The following is an 18,817-nucleotide window of genomic DNA, read 5'->3' on the forward strand; positions in this document are numbered from 1 at the left end:
GGACGCGGCCCTCGCCGGCCGCCGTCGTGGCTCTGCCGTCTCGCCGGCCAATCAGAGGCGGTGCCGGCTCCGCTTCCGGTCGCGGTGGCCGCTGGGAGCGGAAGAGGGCGGCAGTGGCGGGGCGATGCCGCTGCACCGGTACGCCCCGCGGCTGTGGCCCGCGCTGCGGCTGCGGGAGGGGATCTGCGCCCGGCTGCCCGAGCACTACCTGGCCGCGCTGCGGGACGACACGCCGCCCACCCCCGTGCACTGGAGGCCGCTGGGCGTGCGGTACCGGCGGAACGCGCGCACCGGCGAGCGGGAGCGCGTGCAGGACGTGCCGGTGCCGGTGTACCTGCCGCCCGCCGCGCACGAGGGGCTGTGGGGCGGCGAGGGCTGGATTCGCGGCTACCGGTACGCGCGCAATGACAAGGTGAGCGCTGCGGGGGAGCGGCGCCTGCCCGCGGCGGTCTCCGCCGCGTCCCGGTGGGGCGGCGCGGACCCCGGCGCCGGCTCAGCCCCGTTCCTCCGCTCAGCTCTCCACCAGGCTGCCCAAGACGTGGAAGCCGCAGCTCTTCGAGCGGGAGTTCTACAGCGAGATCCTGGACGCCAGGCTGACCATCACCGTCACCATGCGGACGCTGGACCTCATCGACCAGGCCTACGGCTTCGACTTCTACATCCTCAAGGCATGGCCCTGCGCCGCCCCTGCCCGCCGGCCTCCGCCCCTGCTCACTGCCAGCCCTTAGTGCCCCCTTTGCCTGGAGCCCTCGGTGTTAAAGATCAGAACCATCAGCAAATAGCGATGGGGCGAGAGGCAGTGGCCTCACTTGCATCAGGGGAGGTTTGGATCGGGTATTGGGGAAAATTTCTTTACTGGAAGAGCGGTCAGGGTTTGGAACAGGCTGCCCAGGGCAGGGGTGGAGTCACCATCCCTGGAGGGGTTCAAAAAACGTGTAGACGTGGCACCTGGGGACATGGTTTAGCAGGCGTGGGGGTGTTTTGTTGACAATGAGACTTCATGATCTTAGAGGTCTTTTCCAACCTATGTCTCTATATGGTTCAAATTAACTCCAGAACAAATCCAAGGGATCTTTCCCCTTTCACACCACGTGTCCGGAGAGCGCATGGATAAGCTGTCAGCGTTGTCTACGTGCTGGCAGACTTTATTCTGTGGTAGCTGGTCTCTCGGTGCGCTCTAACATCGCACTTTATTTCTCCAGACTCCAAAAGTCGATATGTGCTCGAAGCTCGGGATGGATTTGAAGCGAACGATGCTGCTGCGACTCGCGCGGCGAGATCCTAAACTGCATCCCGACGATCCAGCCAGGAGAGAGGCCATCTATAACAAGTACCAGGTGGGTGCCTGCCCCGCTCCCTGCAGCGGTTGCTGCTGTTTGTCTGCTGTTTGCTGCAGTTGTTTGCTGCTTGTGCAGGCTGATGATGCCCTGATTGCCCTGGCACAGTGCAAACCGGTGTTGATGCTCCTGCCTTTAGAGTTAGGGGTGTGGGCAGAGAAGACCTGAACATCGTCTGTCAGGTTCTCCTTGTCTCTCTCAGCTGCTAATTTCTGTACTGGTTTAGGAAGATGAAAGCCTGTATTTTTGCTGTGACCAGGGTCAGTCAGGGTCTGTAATAAGCACGGGGAGGAGTTGGCACTGCTGACAGCAGTGAGAATTCGTACTGGTGCTGCAGCAAGGAACCCAGGCTGCCCGTGTGCGGGTTAGTTTTGTGCAGTTGGCAATGGCTGCCAGGACAGAAACACTCCCAGTGTCCACAGTCCGTGGAGTTGTGCTGAGAAACAGCCCCAGAACTCCACAAAGGAGAGGCACAGCAACGGACACGACTGATCAGGGGAAGCAGGGCCCTTGCTAAGGGAAAAGGAGAGCAGGGAAGTGGACTTTGTGTGCTGGAAATGAGGGACCCGGTGTGTTAAGATTTATCCGTAGCAACATTCCTACCACATCCCATGTTTGTGTGCGTTGGGCATAGAAAGGATTTGCATCTTGGTCACCTTGAAAGACTGTACCACCTGCTCCTTCTTTTCTCCCAGGAATTTGCAATCCCAGAAGAGGAAGCTGAATGGGTTGGCTTGAGTTTAGAAGAAGCGATAGAAAAACAGAGGCTCCGAGAGAAAAAGGTGAGTTCCTGAGGCAGTGCTTAGCACCGAGGTGCCTTAGGCGCGTCAGGCTGTGCGCCCAGCTGGTCTGAGCAGCCTGAGCGATGGAAGCGGTGCTCCGAAACTCCCGCGCAGCCATATGAGCTTGGCTAAACTTGGGTGTCCAAAACCTGGGGCTGGGTTAAAGCACGTCGTAAACTGGGTCCCCTGATCAGAGGAGAAATACTCATATCTCCTGCCCCGCTGTGTGAGCATCTTTGCCTTTGCTTGCCATCTGCTGTACTTACTGTGCTTGGGGACATGTGGATGCAAGCTCGGGGCTCGCTCAGTCTGAGACCCTCTCGCTGCAGCTCGCTTGTTAGGAGCGATGTGCAGAGGAGGGTGCACCGGGGAGCTGCTGGGGCAGAAGGGCTTCCTGGAGTGGTGGGGTCTCGTGGTGACATTTCCCCCAGACCTGTTGGCTCCCGTTGCGGCTGCAGCAGGGCTGGAAGGGTCAGGAGCACTGTGGGAGGTGGTGCTGAACCCTGAGCCCTGCGGAGCTGCAGCTTCTCGGAGTAGTATGTTCACCCAGCATGCTTCAGTACAGCTGTGATAGAGGACAGCATGAGGAGGGAGGCAAGTATTTTTAGAAGGAGAGGGATCGCTGGGAGCTGCTGATTCTTCTCTGCAGGCAGAACTGGGAAAGCTGGTGAATGTCCCACACAGGTGCCTGTCATCTCTGAGGCAAGGTGGCAGAGCTGAGCAGCAGCTGTGTCTGGAGGAGTAGCAGACTGCCTTGTTCTGGCACTGAAAACACCCGGTCGCATCTTCCCCTGGTTTTACCTGTTAGCATTCCTGCAGCATGGGCTCACTGTTATACTTCACCCCTTCCTGCTGCTCGGGTTCGCTCCGTTGAGTGGTTTGTGCTCTGCCTTGTTTCAGGACCCTGTCCCGCTCTTTAAGGTGTACGCGGAAGAGCTCGTCAGCCAGCTGAAAGAACAGGCGCTGCAGAAGCAGTAGAAGGAAAGAAACCTTTGGAGCAAACCCCCTGGTGCAGATCAAGCTGTGGGGTTCAGCGAGTCTCCCGCCTGAACGACGCCTGAGTGCAAGGGGCCACGTGGAGAGCATGCCCAGGAGCATGTTGCGGTTATCAGAGCCCAATGACAGCCTGAGTTCAGTGAGGGATAGTTCCTGTGGGCCAAGGAAAGAATTTCTGTCCTGTGGCCTCTGGAAGGGCTCTTGTAAGACTGACTTCATGTGGTTCTTCTGCCTGGACGGGGGGTTGACTGCTGTTGAGAGCTTGATCACGCTATAAAATGAAATACACAGTTTGGGAATATCGGTAAACTTTTCTCTGATGCTCGTTGCTCGTTAGCATATTATGGCAGGGCCTGCAAGGTGCAGTGGTGCTGTAATTTAAATCCATCCCCAGCCCCCTCCTGCAGCAGAGGCGACTGTGCCCCCCCACACGACCCGAAACTCCTGTCTGATGGTGCCTGCCGGCAGGCGGGGCTGGGCTCCCCAGCCGCAGTTGCTGGCCCTAGGGCTCACTCTGACCTCTGGGGTTTCAGCGCTGTTTCTGTTTGAAGTTGGTGACTTTTAATTAAATTTTCTTTTGTAAAATTGTAGTTGAAGTGGCTGTTCAAGCCTTTGCTCCTGTCTGGCAACAAGGGGCTGAAGAGCAGTTAATAATTATGTGCTAGTGAATGGCACTGAGTACCGCTGGTGTTGCCTGTAAGCTTCATGGTCCTGCAGTGGGTTTCTGGCTGGGGAAAGAGCAGCCTCTCCTCCTTTCCCTTCAGCTCTCTGAGGTGAGGCACAAGTGCAGAGCTTGCAGGATGGACCTCATGTGAGCTGTGCCTCTGGATTGTCGCCTCAGGAAGGGCCTTTGCCGTAACCTCGCCTTGGGATGAGACACGCCCCCCCTCTCTAGCGCATAAGGGCAAGTCTTGGCTTCTGAGCCACAGGACCCGTGGTAAGAGAGAAACTGGGCTTCTGGAGCAGTGAGTAGCTGGTCCCCTCTGCACTGGAATGGAGTAGGACCACAGGGGAGCAGAAATTGCCAGTGCCTCGACGTCTGCCTGAAAGATTTGGGAGAGAGGTGCTGCAGAGGCAGCACTGGGCAGGCACAGAGCCTCTGCAGGGCTGTGCTAGGTGGCTGGGGATGAGGGAGGTGGTTGAGGTGAATGTGACCTAAATGGCAGCGTTTCATGAAACCCAGTCTTCTCTGCTGCTTCTTGGGCTAGGGAACGTGTTCAAGCCTGCGCAAGGGGTGAGTGTGGCAGCTCTGCGCAGCCCCAGGCTGGCTGGTCGGGGGCTGCCAGGCTGGGGCCGCGCTGTCTGCGCGGGGACAGGAGGCTCAGCGCTGCGGGGGACAGGTTTTGTGGCAAAAGCTGGGATGTTTCCAGCCTGCCTGCATGTCTCGGCTCCGGCGAGTCCAGGTTCTTCAGAGCAAACTGGCATAGAAGTTTGCATTTCCCTAATTAATGGTTTTGTAGCTAGGCCAGCACAATGACATTTGCTTATCTTCTCCCTCTTCTGCAGCTGAGCTGAGTGGGAAGCTGCTGCCCAGCTCCTCGGGGACCCTGACACTCTGCCCTCGTTAGAGATAATTAGCTGGGACAAGCTCCTTGTTTGACAGCTCTGCTCATCATTAGGGCTAGCACAGTTCAAGCATTTTAATGTAGCTCTGAGCAAAGCTCCAGACTGTGGCTCTGTCCCGGCCCCCCTCCGTAGCCGTACTGGAACGTGCCGGTGCGGCTCTGGCCCGCAGCAGAGCGTGGCTGGCGCCTGCTCGGACCCTGTTCTCCGCCCTGGGGGTCCCCAAGTGCCTCACAGCTCCTCAGGGGCTGCTCGGGGTGGCGGAGCGGGCAATTATCGACGCCTTCTCCGTAAACTGCAGGGTTTAGTTATGTAAAGTTATTTTTCAGTTGTGTGGTGCTGTGTCTCTCGGAGAGAGCTTTGGCGGCACGTCCTCCCCAGCTGCGCTGCTGGTGGTGTCCTTGAAGTTGAGCCCGTTCTCCAGTGCTGCTCATCGCACGTGCCTCTTCTGCAGGATTTGCTGCCTCGGGGAGGTTTGGTGGGTGACCAGGGGTAGCGGGAGCTTTTGGCCAGACCTGGGGGAGAACTCCTGTCCCGCTGGGAGCAGGGGGTGCTGGTGGGGGCACAGGAGGAGCTGCAGGAGCTTCTCCACAGGGAAGCTACTGGGGACATTGTTGATCTTGACTTCTGAGTTGGAGCCTTCTGTTCTCTCACCCTGCCTTCGCTGAGCAGCCTTCCCCTTGCTCCTGTCCCTACACCCGTGCTGGATGTGGCCAGGAGCTTCCCCCCAAGGACGTGCTCTCATGGAGATAATCTCCTGACGTGAGGAAAGCTGGAAACTGTGCTTGCAAACTGGGGGTGCTGCAGCTTCAGGGAAAGCCAAGTCCCTGGTTGCACAGCCACAGCCATGCAGGGCTGGCTCGTCCTCCTGCGAGGCAGAGCAGCAAATGTCTCGCGACGGGGAGGGAGGGAGGGAGCCTCTGTGCAGTATCCGGGGTAGTTTGGGCACGATACCCCCACCCAGGTTACCTTGAGGAGGTGGAGGAGTAACTTAGGGGCCAGTGTTAGACCTGTCCTGATTTTATGCAGCTCTGACCACGGATGGAGCTGGATTCTGCTTGCATGGTGGTGGCGGGTTTTATCTGTCGAGGTGGGCTCAGTCTGGTGGGTACTGGGTTCCTTCGCTGCCTGCACAAGGGGAGTTGGAGGAGCTGGTAGTTTGCTGTGACAGCGTCTTCCCGGGAAGCCACAGATGCCACAGACCGGGAGGTGCAAACTGGGTGCTGTCAGCTTGAGGCTGCAAATCCACCCCGGGGCAGGGGAAGGGCCTGGCCCTGAGCACGGCTCGGACCCGAGCACCGTGGAGGTCACCACGCACCGGCCATGTCCCAGCGTCAGCCACCCCGGGGTCCCGAGCACCACGGCAGCGTGCACGGCAAATGCCAACGTGCAGGCTGGGAGCGGAGACCCTGCAGCTTGTGAGGACGCGACAGCCACCGGCAGACTGCCAGAGAGCCCTGCCCCGGGTCACCTTGAATTTGGCAGCTTCGATCAGGCTGCAGTAGCAGCAGAGACTGCTCGGAAGGGGAAGCGGTGAAAAACGATCTCAGCAAGAGAGCAATGAAAGGAAAAATGCCGAGGACAACTGACGGGCCAAGGTTTGTGCCGGTCTGTCAGTGCAGTTCCTGGGCAAGAGGGCTGCTAGCTCGCATCTTGTCCGCAGAATCACTTTTTTGTTTTATTTTCCTGCGCAAGGACTGCGGCCAGCGTGGGGAGGGTTTCTGACGGGGCAGGAAAACGGGGCTAGTTATCCAAACCCGACCGTAGCGCTCTGCCGGAGGCCGTCGCAGATGAGCATCGCTCAGCGGCGCATCTGTAAGCACAGCCAGGGGAAGGGCTTGGGGCACGCCCCGCGTTCTGCCGGGGCACCCCGCGGACTGCGACGCCGTGGGCTCCCGAGAGCCGCCCTGCAGGGTCGCAGCCGGGGAGGCCACCTCGAAGGCCACCTGCCGCGAGTGTGTGTTGCGGTGACAGCCCTTGCCGGTGCCCCCAGGGCCAGGCGGTCCCAGGGAGGTGCGACAGGGTCCGTCACCAACCGCACCAGTGCCGCATGGCAAGGAGTGACCCCCATGCCCAGGCGGTTTTGTCTGTTCGTGGCTCAGATGGAGGAGGAGGGGAATGGCTGGGGCAGACGACGCGAGGAGGGGACATGGCTGCGAACTGGCAGGTTCGGGTCAGAGGTGAGGAAAACCTTCCCCCGCGGCCACTGGAGAGAGCGGAGAGGGGGATCTCCAGCCTTGGTGGTTTTCCAGGTGTCGGTGGATGAAGCCATGGAATGCGAGTGGGGAGATGCGTGCATGCAGGGTATCGGCTGCCAGCGCTGGGAAGTTAGAAGGTCAACCCAGGACTGAAAGATTCTTAGTTAATTAATTCCTTGGGTAACACAAATATGCCATTTTCTTTAATGGTCCCAGCGAGCCTGCCACAAATACGAAAGCGTCCCTTGAAACATGGAATGTGAGCCTGCGTGCTGGTTGTGGAGGGGGATTGGTGTTCAGTCATCCTCAAACCCAACACTGCAAAATAATAGATCAGAGAAAAAGGTTAATTGCGGAAAGCACCCAAGCTGGAAAAGCCTCGGTTGGGATGGCTGGGCCGTGCGTAGTGACTTTGTGGTTCTGAATTCCCAAGCCCGTGTGTCCTGGTTTTGGCTGGGGTAGTTAGCTGACACCTTCAAGCAACGTTTGAATTTCGTCTCTTATCATAGAAAGTTTTGGGTCGGAAGGGACCCCTAGAGGTCATCTAGTCCAACCCCCCCCGCAGCCAGCAGGGACACCGCTAACTAGATCAGGTTGCTCAGAGCCGTGTCCAACCTGGTCTTGAAGGTTTCCAGGGATGGGGCCTCCACTGCCTCTCTGGGCAACCCGTTCCAGTGTTTCACCACCCTCATTGTAAAGAATTTCTTCCTTATATCCAGCCTAAACCTACCCTGTTTTAGTTTAAAACCATTACCCCTCGTCCTGTCACTGCTGTCTCTACTAAAAAGATTGTCCCCATCTTTCCTATAGGCTCCTTTTAAGTACTGAAAGGCTGCAATCAGGTCTCCCCACAGCCTTCTCTTTTCCAGGCTGAACAAGCCCAACTCTCTCAGCCTGTACTCATAGCAGAGGTGCTCCAGCCCTCGGATCATTTTTGTAGCCCTCTTTTGGACCCGCTCCAACTGTTCCACGTCCTTCTTGTGCTGAGGGCTCCAGGCTCCCAGCAAGCCGTGGTCACTGATCTGAAAACCTGCTGGAGATTAAGGCCATGTTTTTCAACAAACTTATTATCTATGTAAATGCATAAATTAAACAGCATTTTTCTTGTAAATTCCCAACAAACCCCTCTGCGCTCAACCAGTGAGTAGTATGTCGGGAGTGCTAGCAACAGCAGAGTGTCCCTAGGGGCCTTTCATGCCAGTCTCCAAGACGAGCCCGTGTTTTCCCCCGTGGCTTTCAGGCTCTCGGTTTGGAGTAGCCATTGCAAAGGGACAAGGTTTTTAGGAGCGCTGTGAACCATCACGAACCCGGTGTCAGCACAGGGCAAAACTCTGCCTGAAAGTTCTCCCCATTCTACGGCATTTATCAAGAAGAGATTTAGAAACTCACTTGGGCAATTCCAGCAAACGCCTTTCAAATATCGCTGTTACGTTTGCTTTCAGATCAACAGGACTCAGTTTCGAGGAGCTGGACTTGGGTGCTGAGGGCTCTGTGGTGGCCTGGGGGGTATGCGCTGTGCTCACCCCCACAGCTTTGCTCTCTGCTCGGGGTTTGCTCCATGATGTTCAGAGGTGATGGGGAGATGGCAGCAAACGTCCTCACGGCTCTGCCAGTGAGTAGTGTTTCTGACAAGTCATTCTGGATTTTGGGGGTCAAGATGGAGCCAGGCTCATCTCGGAGGGACATAGAAGGGCAGGAGGCCATGAGCAGGGACACAGGAAACGCTGGTTGGGTGTGAGGAAACACTGCTTCCCCAGGAGGGTGGTGCAAGCCCTGGGATGGGGTCTGGAGAGGTGGTGGCACCTCGTCCTTGGAGGTTTTCAGAGAGACAGGGCAAGGTCCTGAGCGACCTGCTCTGGCTTTGCAGCCAGCCCAACTCGGAGCAGGAGTTTGGACTGGAGACCTCCAGAGGTCCTCCCGACCTCACTTTTTCTGTGATGTAGCTTCTAGTAGCTACTCCACCTTGTGAAGCTCCCTGTAAACAGCCATCGGCTTGCAGAGGGTGGATGAGTAATGACCTGAAGGAGACCAGCTACCAAGTTCTGGCTGGAGGGGAAGGGCCCTGTCTGGGCGGGAGGAGGGAGAGTCTAATAACTCTGCTCCCTCCCCTGCTTTGGGGTGTGAACAGTCACCATCCTGCCTGAAGCTCCTTCTGCAACCATGTACTGTACTCCTGCTTCTCCCATCCACCCAAGGAAGTATCTCATGCACTGAGCCATCACCTCCAGAAGTGGCTGTGGGCAGGGATGGCGGGATAGAGCCGTTGGCCGCATGCTGGATCACCAGGAGCCTGGAGCAGTGGAGCAGCGGACAACAGCCTGGCTCTGCGTGACCATCATTGGGGATGCCCTGGGGCTGTTGGCCTTGGATGACTCTTGGCTGTGCCCAGGAGAAGGCCCTGGTGGTTCTCTGTGAGTGGCTGCCAGGTTTCCCAGTCCTGCTGGTTCCCAGTACGCTGCTCGCCCTGGCCAGCTGCCCTGGCTCTGCAGGGGACGAGGAGGAGATGGCATGGCCCATCATGTCACAGCAAACCGGTGGCCTGATGGTGCCCTGTCCCACAGCACTGGGCTCTACTGTGGGTAGGACATGTGGCTTGGGGGCAGCCAGGCGTGGGGTCCTGGTGGGAGAGGGACACAGGCAAACTGGGGGGGGGAGTTCAGCTTTTACTGTAAGGAGTCATAAGAAAAGCAACTCGGAAAATCTACATATGCAAATGTATCAATTGCTCAAAGCATCTACTCCCGACATGTTCCTGCCTCAGTCTTTCCTACAGCCATGGGCTGAGCCCAACCAGGGACACTGGACCAGGGGTGCTGGGCACACGGAGCATGGGGGAGTGTGCGGGGTTACCTCCATCCACAGCTCCTGCTGCACGTTGCGGGCTCCGGTCGGGCTCCTCAGCTGCGGGAGGCAGGGCTGGGGGGTGCAAGGGGTGGTGGTGCCAGCTGGGGACTGGCCATGGGCCATTGACTGCCCTCCACGTTCATCTCCATTGCAGGCATTTACCAGGCGGCCATCGCCATGGTAACGCTGAAAATGGTGCTGTTTCAGGCCAGTTAGAGCACTCTGACAAATGCAGAAAACGGCATTTCTGAGATGGGAGCAGGGCTTTGCTGGCAGGGCCTCTGGGTACCTGGGGACGTGGCTGCTTGGAGGAGGTCACCCGGTGCCCCCAGGGTCGCACACCTGCAGCTGGGGTGATGGTGATGGAGGGAGCATGCGGGATGGGAAACACGAGGGAGAAGGGAGCAGCCGCAAAGCGGATTTCTCCAGCAGTGCTCCTGGTGTGGATGGGGCTGGGACCGGCAGAGCTTGTCCCCGGGATGGGACGCGCAAAGCCACCCTCCCTGTGCCGGCCAGCCTTGGGGGCAGAAGCAGCCCGGGGATGGTACGAGGGATGGGGCAGGCGTTTGGCGGAGCTGCCCCCTCGCCTCAGTGGCAGAGCTGCCCAGCACCACGCTGGCATTCCCCAGCTGTCTCTGGGTTGTTCGTCCACATGAGAAGCAGGCTGTTCCTTTTGGGGAGGACAGCTCGCTGGTGTGCCGTCAGGCTGGATTTTCCCCTGTGTGGCTTTGTAAAGGCTGAACTCTACCTGGTGTTTAAGCCTCCAGGCATCCCTGTAAGATGCTTGTGCAGCTCCTGCTAGCCAGTCCTCATCTTCTGGCCCTGATCAACCAGGTAGCGTCAGCAGACCCCGTCACCTCCCTTTTCTCGGCTGCCGCAGGAGCACCTGGCTCTGCGGAGAGCCCTTGGGGCTGCCCTGCCCTTTGCACCACTGCAAAGCGCCCACTTTGTGCTTTAACCAGGCATTTATTTGCAAGGGGACTTGCCCACTTGTTCCAAGGCATCTTAATTTCCTTGAGATCCCTTGATATGGATCTCTCCTGGATGTGTGTTGAGACCCAGGTGGACCTTTCCAGCTGTGTCTCGCCTGCCCGGCGGGGAAGTGGGGTGAGTTGAGGCACAGCAGACATCCAGCTGCCCTGGTAGCCCATCGCTAGCTGTGTGTCCGCTCTTTTCATTCCTCAGGATGCTGTCCGTCAGCTTCTGAGTCTGGTCGAGGACCTTGAGCTTGCTTAAATCCTTCCTCCTGAAAGCCATGCGTGGATTTGGGAGGTTTCAAGTGGTGGAAAGGCTTTGCTCCTAGCTTTAATCTGCCTTGCTTCAGCTCTGGGAATTGAGCCTTGTCCCGCTCTGGCTCTCGGAGCAAGGCTTCACTGTTCCTGGTGTTTTCTCCTCTTTCTCATGTTGTAACCTCCCAGTCTATCTGACATCGAGCTTCAAGTCTTGCTGCAAGGCTGTTTCTCCAGAAATCATTAGCTCTGGCCTTTTCTTTTTGCAGCAGTTCTCTACCACTGGTTTTAAAGCGTGGGACCAGAGCTGGGCACTGGCACCAAAAACTGGGGACAGTCTCCTCGGACAGAGGCGCTGGGCCAGCAGGCTTCTGCCCAGCCAGGCGGTCCCAGGAGTTGGGACCTACCGAAGAGTGGAGGTGTGAAGTCACCCTTACCCAGAACCCCTTGTCCTGCTCAGCTCCCTTCTCCTCCATCAATGCTGTGCTCCTCTCGCCTGTTTTCAGGTTTTTCCTTGTTTTCTGCGTGATACGCCGCAGGAGAATGAGGAGGATTAGAGGCCTTCGCAGGGCTCTGAGGAAGGTGCTTTTGTTTCGGGGGGGGGGGGCTTGTGGAGCAGCTCTCCGCAGTGGGGTGCGAGATGGTGGGTCCCTTGCCGAGGGGCCAGGAGGTGACGGCTGGCCAGAGGGGGTGGAGGGTGGTGAGACCCTGGCATGGGAGCTGCGGTGGTGGGCTCAGAGTGGGGCGGTGGGCGCGTGTGGCTGAAGCCGCGATGGCGTGGGGCTGAAGCCCTGCCGGCTCGGGACCCTGTGAGCCGGGGAGTTGCCATGGGAACCGCCGGAGGATGCTCGGAGGGCAGCGCAGCTCTGCTGGCGTGGCTCCATGTCCTGGCGCCAGCGCCCCGGTCCCCAGCCCCAAGCAGGAGCGGGGCTGGGTGGGCCCGCACGCACCTGGAGAGGTACCAGCCTGTCTTCAGCGGAAAGTGAGCGATCCCCTTTCAGCCAAGGCTCAAAGCTCTTCACAAAGAAGCTGCCTTTAAAATAGAGAAAGCGCAAGCGGGAGAGCAAGCCCAGGCAGGACCAGAGTGCGTATCGCTCTGTCCATCGTTAGACATCCTCCAGCGGTAACGAGAGGCTCCGCGCCTTGCGGACCCGGCAGGGAGCGGCTCGGCGTGAAGGCGGCGAGGCAGAGCGGGCACCCCAGCATCTCGGCCTCTAGGGAGGAGCGCGGCTGGGACCAGTACGAGCTGCTCCATCCCAATCAGCATCACCAGTGCGTCCTGTGGAGCCGGAGAAAGGGCCGGCAGAGCCGGGCGGAAACCTCGTCTGCTGTGGACATGAACCACTGATGGCAGCAGTGAGGACGGAGGCGATGGAGGGATGTTCGGCCTCATCCGCGCTCTCTGGATGAACCAGTGTGAAATCCCCGTGGAAGGCAGAAGCGGTGGCTGGCAGCCTGGCTCCTGTGATGAAGAGGAGGAGGAGGAAGGCAAGGGCTGCACGACAGTGTGGGAAAGCCCTGGCATGGAGGCATTGTGCAGCAGGAGTCATGGGGAAAGGCTGGCCGGGGCAAGGCAGCCGCTTTCTGCAACAGCCTTCAAAGAGTTTTCCGTAAGTGTTGCTGCTCTTTAGGGCTTCCTCCTCCAAAAAAAAGAAAAAAGAAGGGGGGAAAAAAAGGCAACGAGGAAGAGCAATCTCTCGGTGCGGGATGAAAGCGGCCTGTCTTGACTATTTACCCAGCAATTATAAGTAAATCGGTGGTGCCTAACGGGGCCGGTTGCCATAGTGACGATGGGATGGAAGGACCAGCATTTGGTCCTGGCCGCAGCCAATCAGGCTGGGAAGCCCAAGCTGCAATATAAAGTAAAGATTCCCATCTTCCAGCCACGCACTTGCCAAGAAAGGGAAATAGGTTCAAGAGTCTGGGGGAAAAAAGTGCTCCAGACGGCGGCAAGCAGGGCGGCTGCTCCCGTCATGGCGGACTGCGAACGCCCCGGCAGGTGAGAAATCCCAGCTCTCCCCATCTCCCCGCTTATTGTTCTCCCACGCCGCGGTCCCCTCCGCCGCCCCACCCCACCCGCGCCACCGCCCCGACCCCCTCGCCCCGGCACCCACAATGAAACCCCCCTTTCGGGCGAGAGACAAAGAGAGGCGGGTGGAGAAAGGCTCCACCATTCTCCCCAAATTGCCATCGTAGGCCTTTCAAATCAAATTTCGCAAAGCAGCTTCATCAAAGGCCCCCGGCTGAGAGGCGCGAGCCCCATATTCCTGCCCCCCCGGGCAGGTCTGGGGTGGTGCGGCGATCTCACACAAAGTCGGCGCTGCTCCAGAAGTGTCTTTGGGAAAAAAAAAAAAAAGAGGGGGGGGAAAAAAAATAAGGGGGGAGATGGAGATGGAAAAAAAAAATAATGCGAGAAAAAGCGGCGCCTAAATTGCTGGTCGTCTCCCCATCTCATTACTCGTGACTTCTGAGGACGGGTATTTCCAAAGGCTGCTATGAAAGACTGGTGAATGGAGCCCCCCCGGTCTGAGATCAAAGCCCGAGGGCTGGGACGCCGGGGTGTGCCGGAGGAGGGGGCGAGCGGTGGCGGCGCCGCAGGATGATGGGGGGGAGCCTTCCTCCCCTGCCGCTGCTGCCCTCCATGTTTCCCGGTGTCGCTGCTGCTGCTGCCTGACCCATCTTGCAATGGAGACAGCGGCCAGAGCCCAACAGCTGAAGCCGAGACGAGCAGACTCCACCAGCTCACCGCTCGGCAACTCTCCCAAAATTCGTGGTTAATAAGGGAGCTTGTTCCGGCCGGGGCCTCTCCGGACACCTCGGATTGCGGCTTCCCCATCGCTCAAGCCCATTCCTTGGGTCTCATCCCTCCCCACGCCGCGACATGGCGAGCCCGGCAGGCCACCAGCAGAAGGGCCGAGGACAAAGGCAGGAGGACAGAAGTTGAGCCACTCTCCCTTCCTGCTGCCTCCCTCCAAATACGGGCTGCTTTCTTCTGCTCGGTAACAAATTCGGCTCCGGACAGCGTTCCCACCACCAGCACCATCGGCAGACGGGCGCCCCGTCAGCGGTGTGGAAAGCAAACTCACAGATGGTAAAATAAGAGAGTCGTGTAGGGTTCAAAGAGACCTTCTATGTCAATTGTTATATTATTAGGTAAACTCTAAGAAGAAAATCTTTTAATCCACTGTGGCTAATCCAGTCCACTTTTGTTGGCCAGGACATATTCAGCATCAACAAAAGGCTCTGGCCGACGGACACCGGCATACATAATGTATTTATAACTGCGGGAGCTGGCGCGGCGGCAGAAAGAGCCACCGCTTGGGCCAGCAGCGGGGGCCGGGGCGGAGGATTTGCCCGACTTTTATCAGTTTTATTTTCATTTCAAAGAACCCGGCTGATGTTTGCACTGCGCTGCTTACCAGGGGGAGCACAAAGAGGGCAGGGATGTTCCCAGCTCTGGCCAGACCCAAAACCCCGCCGGGACCCCCACTCCTCGCCTCCCCGGAGCCAGGGCAGTGGCGGCAGAGAGGGCTTCCAGGGCGGGTTTGGCCCGTGCCTGGTTTTGGGGTGCCGGTTCCCACGGGGCCAGGCTCCGGGAGGCGGCGGGCTGGGCACAAAACAGCCAAAAGCCCCCCAAAACGGCCAGCCGAGGCCCCCCGGGATTTACCCTGGGAAGGTGCTGTTGCCCTGAGATGGGGGGAGTCACCTTCCCGCAAGGATGTGGGATACAGCCGATGCAAAGACGGAGCTGCAAGGGGCCGGCACCGGCAAGGCGGAGAGCGGCGCGTGGGTAGACCTTGTCCTCCAAAACTGGGGAAGCAGAGACCAGAGCTGAGGAACCTGAAAAGCGAATGAAAACCAATGGCGGCAAAGGGCAGATGGGACGTGAGTGGGGACCACGTGGCCGCAGCCCGGCTGGCCCGGGGTCTTCGGGCAGGAGGAGGCGGGAGCTGGTGCGACTGAGCTGGGACAGGTGGAGGTGGCAGCCGCGAGCTGCTGGAGGTGAGCAGGGGACATCGGCCACCCAGCTCCTTCAGGCCATGGGTACTGCCTGTCCGGAGCAATGAGCTCCCCCAGCGCAGGGCTGGGTCGGGGCCCGAGGGTATGACCAGCCACACTGGGTCCGTGGGCTGAGCTGGTGATTGAGAAAGGCTGTGAAACTCCTGGCTGGACCGGTGCTGGTAGCCACTGGGTGAGGACGGGATGGACCCAGCAGAGACCTCTGCTGAGAGGATCCAGGGTCTCTGGCGGGGCTGAGCTCTCTCAGGAGCTTGTGGTCCTCCCAGGATGCCACTGAGTCCTTATTCCCGTTGTGGGTAGCTCAGTGCCATCCAAGGCCACAAAGATCTTCTGTAGGACCGTGGAAAGGAGACACAGCAATAGAAGGACTAAAAGGGCTTGTTCCAAAGAGCCCAGAGGGCTGGCCCCAGGTTTAGTCCTCATAAGAAGGGACAGCAGAGGAGAGGAGCCCTCTCCTGAAGGAAGGGGGTCACCACACCCCTGATGCTCCCCATGGTGGGCACAGGGCGTTCAGCCATTGGGGTGGTGCCAATGGGCCGCTGATGGGAGCAAGTGACCCAGGGAAGAAGCAGCCTCCAAGGGATTTGGTTGTTACTGCAAACCCCAGGTCAAGCTTTTCCACTTTCACCGCACTCGCAGGTACTTGGAGTCCTCCAGAACCACGGTCGTCTTCAAGTGTGGTTAAATTGGCTAACGCTCAAAAGTTTCTGTGGGGAACGGATGCACATACAGAGCGATTAAGCGCAAAGCCGTGAGTCACCAGCCCTGGACGGTCCATCCTGAGACCCACCAAGGGAGCTGAGGGATGGGGACAGGGATGCGGATGCCACCTGTGAAAGCGGCTGCTCTTCCAAAGGCTGGAGCATAAAGGGGGCTCACTGAGCCCGCCGTCCAGCCCAGCCCTTTGCTCTGACCATTGCCAAGGCATCCCCAGAGTTTCTGGCTGCTCTGCATGGTCCACCTAGAGGTCCATCCAGTGCAGGAGGTGCCAGGCAAGGCCGCCACACAAGGAGCACAAACCACCTGGGAGACACAGGATGAGAATTCAGGGTACATTGTCCATTTTCATCAGGCAGAAGTTTAATGGCAGGGGCTGCAAAGGTGCTAGGCTCTGGGCAGCTGGTGAATGCAAGACTGAGCTAAACAGGCCAAGTTAAGGATGTTCAGCATTGGAGATCTGAAAATACCTCTCCACTGGGAGAAGGGAGCCGTGGACCTCCTCTGCAGGCATCTCCACTCCATGTCCCGCTGCAGGAGAAGGCTCAGGTGGGCTGGGATGTCTTGCAGCGTGGGCTGGGGTGTCGTGGGACGGCTGCCTGCAAGATGGTCACCACCAGACGCAGCCCATGGGTGCTCACCCCACCTTGTGGCCCTGGGAGGGTCAGAGAAGTGTGTGAAGACTAACCAAAGTCCATGTCAACCTCATCTGTGAGGCATCCACAATACATCCGTAGCACACTGTGGAAGCTGCTGCCGCAGGAAGATGCCAAGTCCAAGGTCTGGCAAGATTTGGTGTTGTGCATCCACCACCACACGATTTCTCATGCTTTGGCCAATCGTAAGTATAGAGGATGAGGATGAAACACAACACGAGGCCTGATTTGCCTGTGTTTGACAGCCAATGTGTTCTGCTGAGGCTGGTCATCACGCCAGCCAACACTTGTCTGCTGAAGGACTTCTGGCAGAGATGCATTAATAAGAGAAGACCCAGCAGGAGGTCAGCATGGTCAATATGTTCTCTGGGAGAAGACCAGGAGAGCCCGGTACCCCGAGGTCAGAAAAGCCAAGGCTGGGGGGATCAGGCTGCTGTCTGCTCCCACCCCGGGGGAGAAGAGCTGTGTAGGCTGAAGAACACAGCTGGTGTGAAATGGCTGCAGATGCGCAGGCTGGACACCAGAAGTTGGCTCCAGCCCTGCAGAGCCGGGGATGGCAGCAGCTCCTGTGTCCTGATGGGGACAGGGGCCGAAGTAGCACGGCTTTATGGAAGTAAACCTCGAGAGAGGTGATTCTGCCCCTCTACTCTGCTCTGGTGAGACCTCACCTGGAGTACTGCGTTCAGCTCTGGAGCCCTCAGCACAAGAAGGACATGGAACTGTTGGAGCGGGTCCAAAGGAGGGCCACAAAAATGATCCGAGGGCTGGAGCACCTCTGCTATGAGGACAGGCTGAGAGAGTTGAGCTTGTTCAGCCTGGAGAAGAGAAGGCTGCGGGGAGACCTGATTGCAGCCTTTCAGTACTTAAAGAGAGCCTATAAGAAAGATGGGGACAATCTTTTTAGTAGAGACAGCAGTGACAGGATGAGGGGTAATGGTTTTAAACTAAAACAGGGTAGGTTTAGGCTGGATATAAGGAAGAAATTCTTTACAATGAGGGTGGTGAAACACTGGAACGGGTTGCCCAGAGAGGTAGTGGAGGCCCCATCCCTGGAAACCTTCAAGGCCAGGTTGGACACGGCTCTGAGCAACCTGATCTAGTTAGCGGTGTCCCTGCTCGCTGCGGGGGGGTTGGACTAGATGACCTCTAGGGGTCCCTTCCAACCCCAAACTTTCTATGATTCTATGATTCTATGATTCTAAGATGGTCCAAGACTCGGTGCCTGCAGGAGATGGGACCCAGCAAAGCTTGAGACACCTGCCCAGCCCGATGCTCGTGTCCCTGTGGAGCAGTTCTTGTTCTCCCCTCCCTAGGGAAGGAGAGGACCATCGGGTGCTCATGATCACGAGCCCGTGTCTGCCCTGGCTCCCAACCATCCTGTCCCAGAGACGACTTGGCTCTGCCACCATTCGCCTGCCCACACTGCCATAGGAAGGGGAGGGGATTTCAGGAGCAAGGTGGCCTGAAGTGCTAAGCACGAGCAGAAAGGGGCCACTGACAGTCCCAGAAGTGCTGGCTGAAGGGGATGAGGAATCTCATGGCTGACATCCAGCAACAGGGCAGCTTTGCCCTGGCTGTGGAGCACGTCTTGGACTCCTCCAAAGACAGAGACACCCCCCCCCCCCGCCTTCTCTGAGTTTCCTCCCACAGTGAATGATTTTGTGAGCAATTTCTCCAGTTCTGTATCAGGATGACTCTGACTCTCTCCACATTTTGGTGGGGGAAAGCCTTGAGATGAGTCAAAGCCAGAATGATCTCCTGGGCTGGGCTTATGCTGGGGCAACTAAAGCAGAAGAGTAGTTTGGAGACTTCTCCATAAAAGCATGAAGAAATGGCATTTGTCGAGCACCCCCAGCTCGTCAGCCTTGGCTCAGCACAGCCTGGGTTCGCTGATGAGGAGTAGCAGAGCCTGCCCACCCACACAGCCTCCTCCCACTGCCACAGCCCTACCGACGTTGGCACACTTGGGTGTCCCCAGCCAGTCTGCGGATCTCCAGCCACGGCAGAGATGGTGCAGCAGGAGGCCGTCCGCCTCATCCCACCTCTGTGCATTTTCACTCTTCTTTGCAGAAGGAGGCAGGTAAACCCCAGGGTCACTGCTGTGCTGCATCCAGCACCTTGGCTCAGCTGGTCAGGACCTCAGCTGGCATCCATCAGTGCAAAGCCTCTCCTGGTGCCCTTCCTAGGACTTCACTCCCACCACGGAAGAGGAGCCCTGCAGAGAAACCTCCTTTGCCAGAAGAGGTGCAGCCCTCAGGCAGGTCACCAGGGGTGGAGGGGCTCCAGAACTTGCCTGTGCTGAGCCCCAGCTGCCCTGTCCAAGTGCTGGTGACATGGTGGCACAAGGGTCCCATCCACCAGCTTGGCCGGAAAGGTTGGCCGTCGCTGGGGAGATGGGAGCAGGGTGACTGCTCGAGGAAGGGCCCGCTCACCGGGGAGGTGGTAAAGGAGGGAAACCCCCACCTGGGGCTGGAG

The 18,817-nt window shown here is 58.3% G+C and overlaps 1 protein-coding gene across 1 annotated transcript; it reads left to right on the forward strand.

Annotated features, from left to right (window-relative positions):
* Positions 1-71: 71 nt before the first annotated feature.
* Positions 72-3,700, forward strand: MRPL28 (mitochondrial ribosomal protein L28). Its single transcript, XM_075436443.1, has 5 exons — positions 72-412; positions 516-668; positions 1,203-1,337; positions 2,033-2,119; positions 3,020-3,700. The coding sequence occupies exons 1-5, from the start codon at positions 125-127 to the stop codon at positions 3,095-3,097; spliced, it is 741 nt and encodes a 246-aa protein (XP_075292558.1). The 5' UTR covers positions 72-124; the 3' UTR covers positions 3,098-3,700.
* Positions 3,701-18,817: the final 15,117 nt, after the last annotated feature.

Source organism: Opisthocomus hoazin, chromosome 15 (genome assembly GCF_030867145.1).
Source record: "Opisthocomus hoazin isolate bOpiHoa1 chromosome 15, bOpiHoa1.hap1, whole genome shotgun sequence".
Classification (NCBI taxonomy): Eukaryota; Metazoa; Chordata; class Aves; order Opisthocomiformes; family Opisthocomidae; genus Opisthocomus; species Opisthocomus hoazin.